The sequence below is a fragment of the Pogona vitticeps genome, chromosome 6, assembly GCF_051106095.1.
Source record: "Pogona vitticeps strain Pit_001003342236 chromosome 6, PviZW2.1, whole genome shotgun sequence".
Classification (NCBI taxonomy): Eukaryota; Metazoa; Chordata; class Lepidosauria; order Squamata; family Agamidae; genus Pogona; species Pogona vitticeps.
In genome coordinates this window covers 110038065-110057576 of record NC_135788.1, presented here as the reverse complement: position 1 = coordinate 110057576, position 19512 = coordinate 110038065, and the positions used below count along the sequence as shown (strand labels likewise).

The window sequence follows — 19512 nt, the reverse complement described above, 5'->3', positions numbered from 1 at the left end:
CAAGGAACACTAAATAAAAGAAAAGACGTTATGGCCTTTAAAAGATTAGCTGCTATATTTTAATATAAACTTTTCTATAATATGTCACTTCCCAGTGAGAATTCCACTAAATTATTGTTGCAGTATGTGCCCTCATGTCACTCCTGACTTACTGCAATTCTGTGAACGAATGACCTCCAGAAGGACCTATTGTTGACAGCCCTACTCAACTGTGTGGATTCCTCTATTGCATCAATCCATCTTGTGTTGCGACTTGCTCTTTTCCTACCACCTTCACTGCTATTTTCTGTCAGTACTGTGGTGTCTTACATTTATGGATGTTTGTTGCATAAATCTCACTTCATCTTTATCTGACTCTGTAATCCACCTTTTCATATAGTATGTTCTGCATGTAGTTTGAACAGACAGGGAAATAAAATAACCCTTTCTCTAACACCTTTGCCAAGGGGAAAACATTCTGTTTCTCCATAATATGTCCTAACATTCGTCTCCTGCCCAGAGTATATATTATTCATCAGGACAATAAAACATTGTGGCATGTTCATTTTATTCAGAACAATGTGTAGCTTTTATGATCCAGAGTCAGGCAGTGGAAGTCTAAGATTATCCCCTTCTTGCTTACAAAAGACACCAACTGAAGTAATGTGGTGGGATATTGGGCAAGCTACAGTGTGTCTTGTAGCCCATATGGTCACTGAGCAGGACTTTGGCATTCTCAAGATTCCCTTCCAATAGCTGCACTAACTGATTAAGAACTCCTGAAAAGGGAGATACAAGGAGAGACTGCAGGAGCCCTACTTTGCTATGTAATTCAGGGCCTTGATACTGGCTGGACAGCTGATGTCATGGGGTATCCAAAACTCTGCTTTATTGATGTTGAAGTGACTGTGAGTGCCATTGTCCACTTATCTTTTATGTGATGTTTACAGAATACAAACAACAATATTTTATGTAGAGATGGACCGAATAATGAGCAAGCATATGCAACCCTGTATGAATTCTTGTTCCATGGACTGGGGCCAAGGATAATATGTAACAAGCCCTCTCTTTCCCCAAGTGGAGACTCCCTTGTGTGGAATGTATGAATGGTACTTGCTTGGTTCCTTTTGGGCTACAAGCCTATGTGAGAGCAAGCCCTATTGTACTTAGTGGGACTCCCCTGTAATATGCAGGGTGAGTCTTCATGTAAGAGCAATGAGTTGGTCTTCGTTTGAGCACTGGCTTTGAGTTGACTACTCTGCATGGTGGTTATGAGCCACAAGCCCTGTGTCAAACCTGTTACTGAAATAATAACTATGGACTATACAGCATCTTAAAAAGCTGAGACATCATCTTGCCAACAAAGGTCCTGTTACCCCATTTGGGTCCATGTTCTTTATATCCTGGGGAGAGGGACCATGAGAGGAGAGAGAGAGAGAGACTACTGACAAGAAGACCATACACCAATAATTTTATGTTAAGCACTCTTCATGTAACATTTATTGATGAAACATAAGACATAGGATATAAGACAAAAGGTACCAAGAGGCCTCTCTTTCGTACTTCCCATTCACACAAGGCCCTTCTCTGAGGGTGCTCAGTCCTCAGAAAGGGTGATGGAGGTCGTTCCAGTGCTGTTCTGAAGCCCACCTGTTTCTTCCTGGGTCATCCTTCTTATAAGTCTTTTCCTTGTGGGCTATGTTAATGGGCTAAACCTGGGCTGGCACAAGCACACGGGGGCAGACCCTGGCTTGCTTGGCATATACAATCTGTTGTCATGAAGGAATGCTTCCTTTCACATGTTCCGGTTGTTCCATCTGCCACAGACTTGACATCAGCTAGTCTGCTTCCTGTTTCTTAAGCTTGCTTTCTCCAGTTTTCGTTATATTTGGACTTCTTGCCCCAGTTCACTTCCCTCTTGTCTGGGCACAACAACTGCAAAAATCCAAACCTTTGCCCACACAGCGGTCTCTTATTAATAATGAAACTGTCTCTGTCTGCAACTTGCATCTTTTGAAGCTCTGTATTAGGCACACTAATTAGGCCCATGTTGTGCTGAAGAGACTCCAGGTGCTTGCAGACAGAGTCTATCCAGAATCACAGTATGGATTTCGAGCTAATAGATCCACCACTGACATGGTATTCTCCCTCAGGCAGTTGCAGGAGAAAAGCAGGGAACAACAACAGCCACTCATAGTGGCCTTCATCGATCTTACAAAAGCCTTTGACTTGGTTAGCAGGGATGGCCTTTTTAAAATACTTCCCAAGATTGGATGTACACCTCGACTCCTTAGTATCATCAGGTCCTTTCATGAGGGAATGAGGGGCACTGTAGTTTTTGATGGCTCAACATCAGATCCCTTTGACATCCGAAGTGGAGTGAAACAGGGCTGTGTCCTCGCGCCGACCCTGTTTGGGATCTTTTTTGCTGTCATGCTGAAGCATGCCTTTGGAACTGCAACAGAAGGTGTCTATCTCCGGACTACATCAGATGGAAAGCTCTTTAATCTCTCTAGATTGACAGCAAAGACCAAAGTCCAGCTGAAATGCGTGCAAGGCTTCCTTTTCACCGATGATACAGCCATTGTTGTCCAGTCGCTGAAGACCTCCAAGAACTCATGAATTGTTTTAGCAAGGCCTGCCAAGACTTTGGACTATCAGCCTGAAGAAAACACAAGTCATGGGCCAGGGCGTGAACTCAACCCCCTCTATTACCATCTCCATGTAAGAATTGGAGGTTGTCCATGAATTTGTGTACCTTGGCTCAACAATCTCCGACACTCTCTCCCTAGATGTTGAGCTGGATAAACACATTGGCAAAGCAGCTACCATGTTCTCAAGACTCACAAAGAGAGTATGGCTCAATTAGAAGCTGATGACATATACCAAGATCCAAGTCTATAGAACCTGTGTCGTGAGCACACTCCTGTACTGCAGCGAGTCCTGGACCCCTCATGCACAGCAGGAAAGAAAGCTGAACATGTTCCATATGTGTTGTCTCCGACGCATTTTTGGTATCACCTGGCAGGACAAAGTCCCAAATAGGGTAGTCCTACAATGAGCTGGGATTTTTAACATGCATACATTACTGAAACAGCGATGTCTACGTTGGCTTGGGCATGTTGTAAGAATGGCTGATGGTCGGATTCCTAAAGATCTCTTGTATGGAGAATTAGTGCAGGGACATCGCCCCAGAGGGAGGCCACAGCTGCAATACAAGGATATCTGCAAGCAGGATCTGAAGGCCTTGGAAATGGATCTCAACAGATGGGAAACCCTGACATCTGAGCATTCAGCCTGGAGGCAGGCGCTGCATCACGGCCTCTACCAGTTTGAAGAGACCCATGTCCAGCAGACCGAGGCAAAGAGGCAGTCACGAAAGCAGCAAAATCAGGGAGCTAGATGGGGTAAGGATTATATTTGTCCTCAATGTGGGATTGTCACTCTCGAATTGTCCTTCTCAGCCACACTAGACGCTGTTCCAAGTCCTCCATGCAGAGCATGATACCATAGTCTCTCGAGACTGAAGGATGCCTATTCATTAGGCACACTATCCCATCTTCCCTTGCAATATCTCCATCTTCTTCTCAGGTCTGGGGTACTGGTCTTTCTGGAACCCACACACACACACTGTCACACTCTGTCACTCATAACAGCATGCATAGTCAAAGCTATGGTTTTTCCAGTAGCGATGTATGGAAGTGAGAGCTGGACCATAAAGAAGGCTGACCGCAGAATTGATGCTTCTGAATTGTGGTGCTGGAGGTCCCCCTGGACTACGAGGACATCAAACTTATCCATTCTGAAGGAAATAAACCCCAAGTGCTCACTGGAAGGACAGATACTGAAGCTGAGGCTTCAATACTTTGGCCATCTCATGAGAAGAGAAGACTCCTTGGAAAAGACCCTGATGTTGGGAAAGTGTCAGGGCAAGAGGAGAAGGGGACGACAGAGGATGAGATGGTTGGACAGTGTCATCGAAGCTACCACCATAACTCTGACAAAACTCCAGGAGGCAGTGGAAGACAGGAGGGCCTGGCGTGCTCTGGTCCTTGGGGTCACGAAGAGTCGGAGATGACTTAATGACTAAACAACAACAAAAAAAATACAATAGTTGCATCACTCAGTGAGGTGTACTGGATAGAGCAGGACACAGGAGCCTTGGATTCAGTTCTCCAGCTCTACAATGGAAACTCACTGGAGAGATGGAACTGGTAAAATTATTCCTTATACTTCACCTTGAAATCCTATTAGGGTCGCTGTTGACAGTGTATAACAATACAGTAGTTGTATCTTGCATCTAGATAACCACCGTGGTGTAGTGGAAAGAGTGGCAACGCAGGACTTAGAAAACCTGGGCTCAAATCCTTGCTTGGAGTGGAAACGTATGGTAGGTGTGGGAGTGGTAACGTCGTCGTTTAGTCGTGTCCGACTCTTCGTGACCCCATGGACCAGAGCACGCCAGGCCCTCCTATCTTCCACTGCATCCCGTAGTTCTGTCAATTTCATGTTGGTTGCTTCACAGACACTGTCCAACCACCTCATCCTCGGTCGTCCCCTTCTCCTCTTGCCGTCACACTTTCCTAACATCAAGGTCTTTTCCAGGGTGTCTTCTCTTCTCATGAGACGGCCAAAGTACTGGAGCCTCAGCTTCAGGATCTATCCTTCCAGTGAACACTCAGGTTTGATTTCCTTTAGAATTGATAAGTTTGTTCTCTTTGCAGTCCAGGGGATTCTCAAGAGCCTCCTCCAGCACCACAATTCAAAGGCATCAATTCTTCGGCGGTCTGCTTTCTTTATGGTCCAGCTCTCACTTCCATACGTCACGACAGGAAAAACCACAGCTTTGACTATTCGGACTTTTGTTGGCAAGGTGATGTCCTTGCTTTTTAAGATGCTGTCAAGGTTTGTCATCGCTTTCCTTCCAAGTAGCAGGAGTGGTAACACCGCTCCTTAAATCTCACTTACCCTCAAATCCCTATTAGGGTCGCTGTATATCGGGTGCAACTTGATGGCAGGCACACACAGAGTTGCATCTGTAGATAATTTTTTTCATCTAATTATTGAATATCTAAGATAAATCACATTTTCCGTACACAACCAGGCTTTAATATGAGAGGTCACGTGTAGTGCAAGTTTTGCTTCCAGTTTTTTTAAGGCATGTGGAGTGGAGGTAACGACACCACTGTTCCGATTACAGCTTTGCTCAAGCCTTCGGGTTAGATTTCTGTTTTGTCCCGTACGACCCACTTACTCTTGCCACCCCTCTGCAAGGAGGGAAGCACCGATGTCAAAAATAACCAGGAATTCTCCTCTTCGCCCAAAGAAACTATTATACCAGAACCGCTATATACCTGTTCTACCCATTTCGTCTTTAAAGCACCATAGAGTCGTAAACCACGCCCCTTCCGTCCTCTTGACTCGTCTCCTCCTTCCCGTCGTTCTTTGCGCGGTTCCGGCTCTTTTCTTTCTTTTTTTTTCCGGGCGCTCCCGACGCCGCCATGGTGAGTCTTGAGAGCGAGGGGAATTGGGGTTTGAATCGGTCGCCATCCTCTGCGGGGAGGCGACGGGGACTCCCGTGCGGCCTTATGGCGGGGTGGAGAGGGGCCAGGAGTTCCCCGGGGGGGGGATCCTTTTGGGCAGTTATTCCGGCGCCTGAGGAGACGTGGACGTGGAGAAGGGCTCTTACCGAGAAGCTGGAATTGGGGCCTAGGAGGGTTGCAGAGCTAATGCAGCGCGTTTGGAGGGAGTCGCTCAAGATCGGGCGGGCAGAGGGAGGGGACGCTACGAGTGCGTGGGCTTCCACTTACGTTTGTGGAAGGCTAGCAGGTACACGGCTTCGTTATTTGCCACGGGAAGAAACGTCGAGAGCCCGGCGCCTTGCTCTGTCCGAAATGTGCCCTTTTCGTTCGGACTTACACAGGCCCTCCCTCTCTCCTTCCCCCGAACAGGAAAAATAGGCTTTTCATGCTGGAACCCCCCCTTTTTAAAGTGGTGTCAAAATATTGTATTTTCCAGAACCGTCAGTACCTCTTAATAGAAAGTCTTGGATGAAACAATATGTATAGATCCTGAGCAGTAAAATGAGGTGTAAAATATATAGAACTGGGGGGGGGGTATGGCTCCTAGCAAAGAGGACAAACGAAATATGACATTATTTTTTGGCAGAATGTTTTGCCTTGATTTGTAGGCACAAGTAAGTGGGGAAAGGAAGTAGGGCAGCCGTATTGGGAGTGAACTTGTGAATAGACATGTACTATTGATCGTTATTGAGGGGGGGAATTGATAATGGGTGGTCTGGTTAGCAGTCTTATAGGAAGACGAGGGATGAGCCTTGTTAGGATACATACAGAAAATGAGGGTTGAAGTGCTAAGATCTGTTGCGTGTGAAACCAGGCAGTGGTGAAGAGCGCGTAGTGCTGTTTTGAACAAGGGATTTCGATGGACTGTATGTAAAAATGAAGATGAACTTGTGCCTTAACTGTAAATGGATTACAGCACTTTAGGGTAGCTTTGAATCAAAGACAGGAGAAGAAGATTCTTCCCCATCTCCCTTGGCGAGCTTGAGACAAAAAGTAACTTAAATCTGATACATTCTGAACATGTGATTATATTTGGGGGGGGAGTAGTTGCTTAATGGTTTATGTCAGAGTTGGACAGCTGTGAAGGGTCTGGATGTTAAGTCCTCTTCTATTTTTGTGGGTTTGGTTTGTGGGTAACTGAGTCTCATTCTACTGCAAAATAATCACTCCTGGAGGGTTTGAGGAGCAGAAATTGATTCTTTTTTAAAACATATATATTTTACGTGGGGAGCCACAAATGCAGCTTGGGGGACTGTGCTTTGCTTCTGCTTTAAATATAGCTATTGTACTAGTTAGTATAATTCTTGTATATATTGTTTTTTTTCTGCACATCACTCACTTGAAAAGTCCCTTTTTGCTTTTCTTTATAATTTGAGGAGTACCTTTCTTTTCCCTTTTTATCTTTTCACCTAGAGGTGAAAGTGTGGTAATGACAGCATCCTCATAATCTGCATTAGGGTTCTTTTCACAACTCTTCTGTGAGAGGAGTGGCATTTCTGGCCTCTTCTGTGTAGGAAGAAATGAAGCTGAGAGGGGAATTGTTTCTATGTGACAACTCTTCTTATTTTACTCAGAGATGTACCTCCCACTATTCAGAGGAGGGTTCTCCATAGTTCAGAACTGAGTGACTGTGTACCTCCAGATGCTTTTGACCTATAACTCACATCAACATTAACCTGCATAGCCAAGGGGGAAGAAATATGGGAGTTGTGGTCCAAAAATATCTGGCCACAGGTGTCCAACTCTTTCCTAGTATGTATATTGGAAGTTGCAGTATAAGGCATTTGAAAGCACTTGTGTTAAAAATGTACCTTGAGGATGTGGCTGGTGGAGGAGATTGTCTTGGGGATGCATAAATTTGATTCCACCTATATATTTGCATTGCAGTACTGTACTTTAGGATGAGAGGGTTTCTCCTGGTTTAGTTGGGTAAAACTTGTAATGAAATCTAAGAAAGTTAAAAAAAAAAGATCAGCAGGGCAGAAACCAAAGAAACATCTGTGGGGAAGGAGTTCTATAACTAATGGGCTGCCATCAAAAAGGCCTGCTCACATATAGCTGAATCTCAACATTACTCCAAGCTTACTTGGAGCAGGACTTCTGAAGATGTTAGGTCAAAGGTTAGTACATGTATGGAGGCCTGGCTTCAGATACTACAGTCCAAGCCAGGAAGATGTTGGGTCAAAACCAGCATTTCCAAGTCTGGAGATGAACCAGGTACCAGTATACTTGGTATGCCATTCGTGCAATATGCTGCCAGTGCCCATTTCCAGTCAGTATTCCTGTTGCTATATTCATCCTAATTAAATTTCCCAATTTTGATTTAAGTTGAAAGCTCATCACTTCAGCTTTTTCAGAAGCAAGTGGTTTTGCTGTGTGACAAAGAAGCAAAACTTTCCAGTATTTGTCAAGAAGCAGATGCATATGTTAAATGCCATGTGTCTTGACAGTCTATAAACAGTTCAGAACAGCCTGGCTTGTTCCCACCAATCTGAATGCTTTTTCTTGGCCAGGGAGTTGACATTCGCCACAACAAGGACCGGAAGGTTCGTCGTAAGGAGCCTAAGAGTCAAGATATTTACCTTCGTCTCCTGGTCAAGGTGAGAACTGGGGCAGTCAATGATCTGTGGGTTCAGATGTGGGCGAAAGCCAGCATTTGTGGTGGTTATCATCTCCATCTGCATTTAACTACAACGTACTATTAAAAACATGCCCAGGGCAGAATAAATGATTTTCTGCATTCTGCTCTGTTTTTACTGTGTATTCAAATAACAGGTGGACTGTGATGTCCAATTTGAATATCATACTTTACGAAGACATTTACAAAACCAATATACTTTGAGACAAGGGCCTTCTGGATGTTGAGGTACCTATGGTGAAAGTTAGTGGGGATGGCATGGGGGAAAGGTGTTTATTTTTAGCCTAGAGCAGGGGTCTCCAAGCTTTTCAGCATAAGGGCCACATAATGTATGTTCCACGTGTTCGAGGGCCGAAGGAAGACAAGGTGGGCCGTAGATTGGAGACCCTTGGCCTCGAGGATAGAAGGTTAAGGGTGGGGACTGTGATCTAGGAGGATTTCAATGACATTTCACATTGTCCTTGCAACCTACATTTGAACCCATAAGCAAATTCAGACATGGTTATGAGTAATCTGGCCTTTCTTGACAGATTGTTCATAAACATGTTCAAACCCACCCATAAGTTGAAATATATGTAGGCTGCAGGAAAAAAAATGACATGTTACAGAAATCCTCCCTTTAGTAATAACTGTCTAGAACAAATGGATAGGAATTAAAAGGATGCAGATTTGTTGTGGACATTTGGAGAAGCTTCTGAACAGCATGATAGTGCAGCAAAGTGCATAAAGAGGGTGGCCTCTCTTCCTATATAGGCCCTTGAAGTGGAGCCTAGAGAAGTGTCTGTCATGGATCCTGTAGTTGGAAGATTTTTGCCACAAGCTGAGATTTGACCTGTTTATTTATTTGACTGTTATACCTCCCATCTGTCTGCAAGGCCACTCTGGGTGGTTTACAATATAATAAAACAATAGAACAGTAACACCAACATTAGACTTAAGTTCCATGGTTCTCAACTAGTGGTGCATTTACATGGGTGGGGGACCAGACATGAACATTTCTGAAAATTTCCACTTTTTTTTCCAGAAAATAAAAACCTGTCCCCCCCCCCCCAGAAAAAATGATATTCTTTTGGAAATGTTGCATCTCTAGAGAGAACTTAAATACATAAAGCCTCATTTCATTAATGTCTTAATGTTATATAATTTGAATACCACGTCATAGACATTATTTATCATTGTAAAAGAACATACTCCACACACCATATTTTTTCAGTTTTTCCAGGAAAAAAAACAAATTGGGAAAAGTGGGCTGCTTTGTTTCTGTAATAGTGAGATGAAAGTTATTTTGCAGAATGATCAGTTGGATGTAATGTAATGTTGGGCTAGAAGGTTTGTAGCCTTAATCTGGAAATAAAGGTAGTCCATTGGGTTTAGTTGGGCAGGGGTGCTAACTGCAGGACTCCCTAATGTATCATAAATCCTTTTTTGCATTTCAGCTCTACAGGTTTCTTGCTCGGCGGACCAATGCAAAATTCAATAAGGTGATTCTCAAACGGCTGTTTATGAGTCGTACCAACCGGCCTCCGCTGTCACTATCGCGCATGGTAAGTTCCAAATTCTCCTCAGAATCCCTTTCCTAGTGTCACAGGTGCCTGCTCCTATCAGATCTCAAAGTCTTTGAATTTCAGGTATCAAGAGTAGAATGGGAGTATTTGTATACAAATACGAATATCCCCCCGCAGGTGGAAATAACGAGGGTCCAGCCCCATGGGGCCGGACGGTCCACTCACAGTTTGCCCACTGCTGCTCCTATTGCTCTGTGCTCTGCAATGGATTGGCCACTCCTGGCTGGAAGGGGGAAGACAAGCCTCTCTGCCAGGTCGCAGAGTGGCTAATCCATTGCAGAGCATAGCCTGATAGGAAAACACTGCTGCTTGTTATTTCCACCTTCCGGGGGGGGGGGGATATTATCCCCATCTCTAATGAAGAGTTCTCATGCTCAGTCATCACACCTCTCCAGCTTTACATAAGGCAACAAGCAGGGCTACTTCTGATGTGGCTTTGTCAGTAGAGATCAGATAGCAGATGAAGGTAGGGCATAGAGAAAAGAGCAAGACCGTAGCCTATAAAAGAAGAGAAGGAACAGCAGTTACATAACATATGCCTCTGCCCAGAGCAGTTAGTTGTGGTGGCGATGATAGTAGGGAGATGTACAGCTCTTCATGTTGTGTATCTTGTGGAAGGACATGGAGACAAGAGGGCAAAATTACATGGCTGTTGTCCTACTTAAGGTCACATACACACAACCCAGGTTATGAATGTACACATTTGCTTGCAAAAAAGGTGAGTTTCAGAAAGTAAACTGTTCCTTGCTGATTAGTACAAGCGTTCTTTCTCCACAGATCCGTAAGATGAAGCTACCAGGCCGGGATAACAAAACAGCTGTCGTAGTGGGCACAGTGACGGATGATGTTCGAATCCAGGAAATCCCCAAACTGAAGGTAGTCTGGCCAGTCATGGGAGAGCTGCTCAGATGGGAAAGGGGGTGAGGGCAAGGGATTTTAAATGGAAGGATGTCTGCATGTGGGGACCCTTGTGTTGCAACCCATTTTGTTTTTTCTCCAAGGTCTGTGCACTCAGAGTGACCAAAGGTGCCCGCACACGCATCTTGAAAGCTGGCGGCCAGATCATGACTTTTGATCAGTTAGCCATGGCTGCCCCCAAAGGACAGGGAACTGTATTGCTTTCAGGTAAGTCAAGAAGTATTATGAAACTTTCATGCATCTTAAAGGTAAGACATTTAGGCAGTCGTGTCTGACTCTAGGGGGCGGTGCTCATCCCCGTTTCCAAGCTGTAGAGCCAGCGTTTGTCCGAAGACAGTTTCCGTTGTCACATGGCCAGCGCGGCTATACACGAAACGCTGTTTACCTTCCCACCGAGGTGGTTCCTATTTATCTACTCGCATTTGCATGCTTTCGAACTGCTAGGTTGGCGAGGAGCTGGGACAAAGTGACGGGAGCTCACTTCGTTGCGTGGATTCGATCTTACGACTGCTGGTCTTCTGACCCTGCAGCACACAAAGGCGCCTGCGGTTTAGCCTGCAGCACCACCACGTCCCATTTCATGCATCTTAGTCTGATCCTAATACCTCAGTGCAACTAAAACATCTCTTTTGGCTTCCTCCCTGCAGGACCCAGGAAGGCCCGTGAAGTTTATCGGCATTTTGGCAAGGCCCCAGGCACCCCACACAGCCATACTAAGTAAGTATCCCTGGTCACCTATTTGTTTCCTCTTTTATGTATTTTTTGTCCAGAGCAGGTGAGCACCTGCATTCCTTCTCACTACTGATGATGATAGTTACAGCAGGTTGGAGTTCTAAGCAAAAAATCTTTGGAGTCCATAGTTTTGGCTCTGGTCTAAAGCCATGCAATACTCCAGAACGGTGGCAACTTTTAAAACATGGCTTGTTTTGAACCATATTTGCACAATCACAAAACTGACCCTTTGCCCATTTGTAGTTTTATCTTCTTTGTTTCCGCTCTTAAACTTCAACAAAAACAGCATTCTGCTCTTTATGTTATCAGAATACTTTGCTAGAGGAAAATTGTTCAAGTGATATAAAATGAATTACAGTGGTACCTCGACTTACAAACTTAATCCGTATTGGAACGGCATTCGTATGTCGAAAAGTTCGTAAGTGAGGCAAACTTTTCCATAGGAATGCAATGAAAATCATTTAATCTGTACCTCCTGTTTTTCGTTCGTATGGTAGGGGCATTAGTTCCCATAGGAACTAATGCAAAGCCGGTTAATCCGTACTCTACCACTGGGGGGAGATTTTTTCTTCTTCTTTTGACACTTGTTGTTTGTAAGTCGATGCTCTGTTCGCAAGTCGAAGCAACTTTTTGCGAACCAAGCCATTTTAACTCAAATTGTTTGCAAGTGGAGACGTTAGTATGTTGAGGTACCACTGTACATCCATGCACATCTGCATCTGTCTTTCAAGACTGAGTTGGGGTAATGCCGCAACTTCTAGATAGTGTTTACAGTCAGGGGTGATCTGTGGAATATGGAAATAGGAAAGAAATAACTCTTGTTGAGCACTTATTCCATGGGCTGGAACAGTAGAAATTTTAAAATATTAGAGGGTTAGTGGCAAGAAACTTGGTACCTTGGTGTTTGTGCATGTGTGAAGAAATCCTGTTTGATAGACTCTGGTAGCTAAGGCATCTCCAGATACTTCATGTGTATATCTTCTTTTATAATAAAATATTCCTGTTTGCACTAGTAACTCTTCCATTTTTCCCTTTCCAGGCCATATGTCAGATCCAAGGGCCGAAAGTTTGAGCGGGCTCGAGGCCGCCGTGCCAGCCGAGGGTACAAAAACTAGATTGATTCTTAAAATATTTGAAGGCCAAGATGTATGGGATTAAACATTGTCATACTCAATATAAATCAAGGTCCTGATGCAGTATTATTTGGTGAAGAGGTAGGAAGCTGTACAATTGTCTCTTGTGTGCCCGATACAAGCTCCTCACTTTCAGAAATACCCCTGCCCCTTAACTTAGGAAGACAGGAACATCTTTCTAAAGACAAGCAATTGTAGGGGCACAAGGAAATGTCTGGTTAATAGAATTTGAAGCTAAATATCAATGGGTGGTGTTGAACAAAAAGAAGGAGCTAAGAATCATAACGCTGGCAAATTAAGACACTTCTTACTCGAGAGGTGGATGATGAGCATAATCTGGAACCAATAATATATCAGACATGAGCATAGGCAGTCAGAAATTGTATATACATAAATGCATGGGAGTTCCATGCAGAGTCAGCAAGCAGGTTGGCGCCCAAGTCAGATACCAGCAGACTGCTAGGAGAGAAGCCCCTCTGATCTACACAGTTCCAAGGTAGGCATCCCAGCCTACCAAATAGGTCCAGGTGGGAAATTGCACTGGAGTAACACTTGATAAAAAATACTTATAAAGCTTAAAGAAAACCAGAGAGCATGGAGACCTCCTGGCCCTAGGCCAGCCCCATGGGCTCATGCAGTAGGCAAGCCAGGTAGCAAGAAATGACCCATGCCGTGCTCACTTGGCTTTCCATGTTCTGGGGGTGGACAACACGCAAGAAGCGGAAGCTGAACGCCTTGTCTCTCAGGCTGCGTAAACTCAGCACCTGCCTTTTGGCTGCCTCCTGCTGGGCTGTCAGGTCCACTGGCCCTTCTTGGAGGAAGGGAGGCAGTGTAGGCAGCTCCTCCTCCCCAGTGCCTGCACCAAAGGTGAGAAAGCCGCTGGGGGCAGCCAGAGCATAGGCGTGAACCGAGTAGTGGGAGCGGGGACCCCACTGGGCATCTCTTTTGCCTCGTGTCCGTCTCTGGGCTTCAAAAAAAAGCTCTGCACAATCCAGAGCAACCAGTGACACGTTGTGAAGTCTGAGTAGCCGTTGTGGCTTGAAGGCATCTATGTAGCGCCGGCTGCAGGTGACTGGAATCTGCAGATGGAGGAAAAGCATAATTTGACTTAAGATATTGTCAGTAAACAGCAAATAAAGTCATACAGTAGGAATGAGCCAACTGTGGAGGATTGGGGGCCACAACTGCCCCAGTGTCTGAGACTTCCCCCCAATCTCCTTTTCCTGCCAAATACATGAAATGCTACTCTGAGCTGAAAAGGGTGCAGAGGCTTCTGGAAATTGCTTTAAAGTGGAGAATGGCACCGCCTGGTGGCTTTGGGGAATGCAGTTATCCACTTGGGACAATTTTAGGGGCAGGAGAATCCCACAGGTTACCCAGTTCCAGTGCTTCACTTATTGTCTTTTAGGATAGGTAGATACTGGCTCTCGTCGGTAGCCTGGTGATCAGTAGAATGCTAGTTTACTAATAAATGCAAGGAAGCAGCTAAGTCGAAAATTCAGGCTGGCAAAATGAACTAGAGATTGCATGTATTTCCCCCAGGAATCCCACAATAATAAAGCCTTTCTTGCTCAGGAAACTGGCCAGTATGATTCCAGATCTAATCCACCAGATGTCAGCACAGACCTCTAGCAGAAGATAGTTCCAAATGGCTCCTCAACCAGCAGATTAGTGAACCAGATGGGTCAAGTGCCCAGGAAAGCTGGTGTGTAATTGAATGACTGACAGACTAGGATTCAAGAAACCTTGGTTCAAGTCCCTACTTGGCCGTGGAAACTCAATGGGGGAGGGGTGATGCTGGCAAAACTGCTCTTTGAATATCTCACATACTTTGAAAACCCTACTAAGACCCTACATAACATAATATAGAGAGTCTGCATATCCTTGCCTCATTCTCTATAGAACCCTGGTCTCATTGCTCATTTCCCGGCCAAATTATCTTGGAATAGGAAAACCTACAGTTGCACCAATAACAGAGAAGAAAAGTGCACAGGAAACAATTGCCTGGCCCATGTTTCCATTCTGATGGCGGATGGGGAATATACAGTGGTGCCTCACAAGACGAGTGCTCCGTTTTACGACGAAATCGCATAACGACGAAGTTTTTGCAATCACAAAAGTGATTGCAAAACAATGTTTCCTATGGGGGAATTTCGCTTTGTGATGATTGGTTCCCTGCTTCGGGAACCGATTCTCGCAAAACGCCAATTTTCCTACAGCTGATCGGCGGTTTCAAAATGGCCGCCAGGTTAAATAAAATGGCCGCCCGATGTTTTCTGGGACGGATTCCTCGCTGCACAGGCAGTGAAAATGGTTGCGCTATGGAGGATCTTTGCTGGACGGTGAGTTTCAAGCCCATAGGAACACATTAATCAGGTTTTAATGCGGTTTCTATGGACTTTTTAATTTCACTTTACGATGTTTTCGTTCTACAGCGATTTCGCTGGAATAAATTAACATCATAATGCGAGGTACCACTGTATGGTCTTTGAGATACTAGACTATAACTACTACTAATCCTCATTAGCTACGCTGACTAAGGCGGATGGAAGTGGCAGTCCAGGAACATCTGCGGGGCCATATGTTCCCCACTCATTTCTTAAGGCACTTCACAAAAGATTATTTCTTTCTTAAAACATAACCAAAGCATCTTCCACATGCTCAACTTTCCCTCCCAAGGCCTAAGGGAACTTGATTCGGGGAACAAGAGGTCATCAGATGTTTGGGGAGTGTTTACGGATCCCATACTTCTAGAAATTGCCTACTGCTGCTATGGAAAGTCATAACTATGTTGTGCAAGGAAGATTATTTGTTGCTTCTGCGTTCAAAAGCCTCTGAACAAATCAAACCTCTTTTGTGAGTCTCCCCCTTCATGCCCAGTAAGTTACAAACTCTGTTCTTGTCCACCTCACAAATTCATCACAACACAAGACTTAATAGGTTATGGCATTATCGGCAGGGTGTGTAGAAAACCAAAATAATCTCTCCACCCTGATTACTCACCTGTCTCAATCGCTGCTCCATGATCTCAGTCCAGCTAAGCCAGTAGCGGGAGGCTGTCGATTCAGAAATGTGAAAGCGGAAGGCCAGGTCTTGAAGAAGTAACCCAAGGCGCAACCGGACAAGGACCAAGAAAAGCTGGTTCTCAAGGCTTAGGGCACTGTGGAGGCCACTGTCTAGGCTCCCCTCTTCCCCGCCTTTGCCATCAAGGAGGAAGTCCAGAAAGGCCATGAGCCGGGGGTACCCATCAAAGCCTGTGTAGAACCTCAACCACTTGGGGTTATTTTTGATGGTCTCAAGGGAAAAAGCCCCATGATGTGCTAAAGCTTTGTGCTGCCCTCTCAGCTGCCTGCTCATTGAAAGGACGGTGGCGCCACTGGCATCCAGCTCTTGCCGTAAACGCTGTCTTGTGGACTCCAGCTGGTTCCGCTCGCAACGCAGGTCGTGGTTCTCTGCCTCAAGCTGTGAGATGCGCTGGCCGAGATCTGAGAAGAGAGTACCATTCCCATCATCTGCTTTTTCCTGTGTGATAAGAGAGAAAGACAGTGTTGTGTGGGTCATCCACCCAACTCTGCTCCTTGCATCATAAGACACTCCCAAGCATGTACATCCCTCACCTGTCGTTCCTGATGGTCTTTCTGGCTGGTTTCTCGGAGACTAAGGAGCAGCTCGGTCTGGTGGTGCACCATGTCCTTGAGGTCTGTTACAAGGTTCTTCAATGCTCCTGGTTCCTCAGGTAGACAGTATGTATCGTGGTCATGCAACAGGGCTGTTTTCGAACTGCCCTGGCAATCGTGTGGCTTGCTGGTATTTTTCATCCACTCACTTGCAAAGACTGGGTCACTGAGAGCAGAGGAACGTTCCACTGTGGAGAGAGGGGTTAAGGGGCATCCCTTATAAACAGTCATTTGTGGACCTCAGTGCCAACTACCCCTGAAAAATGTTACAATGCTCTGTTGGCTTAAAGAAAATTGGTCCCGTCAGAACAACACTGAAAAATCCAGGGTATTGTAGCAATTTTCAGCACAATGGAAACGACAGTACCTCGATTCCCTCGTGAAAAGGAACAATAAACTTGAAACCTATTTGGGATCTTTGCTTTCATTTTATATGACCTGTTGTTCCACTCTGTGGTTGTAGCACTTGTATCTTATTGATGGCTTTCCTGTATGGGGGAGAGGTTGCTTTTTATATTAACCCTATAGAAGTTGCTGTAGGAAGCTGTCCACTAGAAAGTGAAGTTGTAAGTTTAAACTGGTTGAGTAATCTCTTCTGCAGATGATGCTTGTGTCCCAGCATGAAGAGACACTTATTGAAATTGTATATTATAATGCATGCCTATTTTCAGCACAAAGATACCTATATTTCCCTACTTACGTCACTGGTACACATTGATCAAAATCTAGCAAGAGGCTAACAGCAGATGTTGTTAGGCTTTCAAGTTGATTCCAAAATTACAGTGACCCTAATAAAGTCTTTGTATACCCAGTGTGGATTGATGGATAGAGTGACAAAGACTCAGGAGGGCTGGATTTGAATCCCTACTCAGCCATGGAAACTCACTGGGAGGTGTGAGTAAACTGGTAAAGCCGCTCCTTAGATATCTCACTTACCTTGAAAGCCCTGGTAGAATTGCTGTAAGTAGGCTTCCAGCTTAAAAGCACATAACAACAATAGGGTTTTCAAGCTACATGAGATGTTTAAAGAGCGGTTACCCACTGCCAACCCTCACTCCACCCCCCCTTGAGTTTCCATAGCCAAGCAAGGATGAACCCACATCTCTTGAATCCTGATCAGATGCTCTACCCTCACACCACACGGGCCCTGAAGGGCAAGTAATGAGCACAAATTGAATTTGGAAGGAAATACTGCACTGCCCATGGGTTTTCTGTCCTTATAAACAAACAAAAAAGAATAAAAATATACCATAGTTGTGCTGGTCCATGGAGGGGGAAGAAATTCAAATCTTCAGATGGACGATCTGAGAAGACCAACCACAATGCCACAAAAGCGCCTTTTCTGTTTTTGTTTGGGGGATCCCAATTGCTACTGCTTAGCAAGGATGTCAGAAGAAAGCACGAAGAAGAAAAATTGAACAAGGTGGGGGAATAACTGGTGCTTCAAATACTGTTAGGATTGTTGTTGTGGGTTTTTCGGGCTCTTTGGCCCTGTTCTGAAGGTTGTTCTTCCTGTTGTTTCGCCAGTCTCTGTGGCCGGCATCGTCAGAGGACTGGAGTAAGAACTCTGTCCGTGCTCTGTTCCTGCTCCTGTTCCTCTGAAGATGCCGGCCGCAGAGACTGGCGAAACGTAGGGGAAAAAAACGGACAAAGAGCCCGAAAAACCCACAACAACCATCAGATCCCGGCGGTGAAAGCCTTCGAGAATACACTGTTAGGATTGCAACTTCAATCAGCCCCCCCCCCAGCCAGCACAGCCAATATTGAGGGCACATGGGGGCCTTTACCATGCTTACCATCTCTGAAACAGAAGGTGAGGGAGACCAGTTTGACTTTGCTAGAATTGGTGCAAGAAGCATTTCTTCGCAAGTAGCTCTAGGAAAATTCCCTCTCAAGTGTCCCTGTTAGAAGTGGAAGTCCTCATCCTTTCCCCTCCCTCGTGATGCTCGATCCGAACTGCACTCCGGCCAAGATCACAACACTGTTACTCCCCACACCCCCAGCAGTCAGGAGGACCCATGACACCTTGGAAGGATACCGGACCCAGATCCCATGTCTCCCAGAACCTCCCTTATTGTAAGTTCACTGCCAGCCGCACTTGCTCAAGCATCCTTTCCCCGCGTCATCACGGATGTGTCAAAGCAGCAAATAACTAGCCTTGTGGCTTGGGATGGCCCAGTTTTGGTAGGCTCTCTCATCTGAGGCCCAAGAGTGGCCCCCTTTTTTATGCCAGCTTAAAAGCACCCAGCTACCGCAATTACAGGTTGGTCAGGTTGGAGATTAGATCGTACACCAATTCAAAACGCCTTAAATAATTGTCTTTACATTGCCTAACAGTGTTTTCTTGTCTGAATTCCCTACTACGATCTCTGGGTACAGATTAGGAAATAAATAGTTTAGTAATAGTACTAGTACTAGTACTAATACTACTACTAGTAGTAGTAGTAGTAGTAGCAATAAAATAATAAAAAAATAAAATAAAAATAAAAATAAAAATAAAAATAAAAATAATAATAATAATAATAATAATAATAATAATAATAATAATAATAATAATAATAATAATAATAATAATAATAATAATAATAAACAAAAGGAATACCAGTGGGCGATTCCTTGCTCAGTGGCAAGCAGGACTTTTTTTCCATGGGACCGCGGGGCTGAGCTGATCTTGCAGGCACCTCCATCTCTGGCCCACAGGGGGCAGCAAAGACACATGCTGTTACCTGTGGGATTCCGATACGAGCCGAGAGTTAGTGGCACCCTTTTATCAGGCAAAAACATTACGGTAAAATCGTGATGTAGGTTATAGATTAATTAACATGGAGATGTCTTCCACCCCTTTCCCCCCTCTCCCCCAATTAAAAACTTTTTAAAATGGGGGGAAATGCTGTGATCCAAGAGCAATAAAAGGGCCAGTAGAAATTGGAAACGTTTTGAATGAGATAAAAATGCCATCCGGATTTTGGAGGTATCGACACTGATGCCAAGGAGAGTTCATGAGAGGGTCCGACAGGTTAGTGCACGGCGCTGCACCCCCAGTTGCTCAATACCTGGGAGGAAGGGCTGCGGCTCTCCATCTTCCTGCAGCCTCGTTTCCGATCCAAAATGGCGGCCGCCGTGAATCTGCTCTATCTGTCCTTACAGCACGGCCAAGGGAGAGGGAACGGGAGCCCGGCGTTCCCTCAGTCAAGATGGCAGCCGTCGGCTTCAGAGCAGCCAGTCAAGGGGTAAAGTGGCGGAAGTTCCGCCAGGAGTTGGGTCCTGGCTGCTGAGACGACAGTCGCC

At 45.1% G+C, this 19512-nt stretch overlaps 2 protein-coding genes across 3 annotated transcripts; one reads left to right on the top strand and one right to left on the bottom strand.

Moving 5' to 3' along the window:
- Positions 1 to 2653: 2653 nt before the first annotated feature.
- On the top strand, positions 2654 to 12594 carry RPL18 (ribosomal protein L18). The gene is made up of 7 exons (XM_020798864.3): positions 2654 to 5483; positions 8075 to 8161; positions 9636 to 9743; positions 10542 to 10640; positions 10766 to 10889; positions 11330 to 11399; positions 12454 to 12594. The coding sequence occupies exons 1-7, from the start codon at positions 5481 to 5483 to the stop codon at positions 12527 to 12529; spliced, it is 567 nt and encodes a 188-aa protein (XP_020654523.1). The 5' UTR covers positions 2654 to 5480; the 3' UTR covers positions 12530 to 12594.
- Positions 9021 to 19411, bottom strand: LOC110081824 (uncharacterized). 2 transcript variants are annotated; one of them, XM_072976778.2, is made up of 5 exons: positions 19278 to 19411; positions 18827 to 18950; positions 16165 to 16412; positions 15551 to 16069; positions 9021 to 13626 (listed from the first exon to the last, which is right to left on the bottom strand). In XM_072976778.2, exons 1-5 carry the CDS (start codon positions 19302 to 19304, stop codon positions 13159 to 13161), a joined length of 1386 nt encoding a protein of 461 aa, XP_072832879.2. In that variant the 5' UTR covers positions 19305 to 19411; the 3' UTR covers positions 9021 to 13158. The 2 variants fall into 2 exon arrangements, with proteins under 2 accessions (XP_072832879.2, XP_072832880.2); XM_072976779.2 differs by lacking the exons at positions 18827 to 18950; positions 19278 to 19411 and adding an exon at positions 17474 to 18727.
- Between the last annotated feature and the right edge of the window lie 101 nt (positions 19412 to 19512).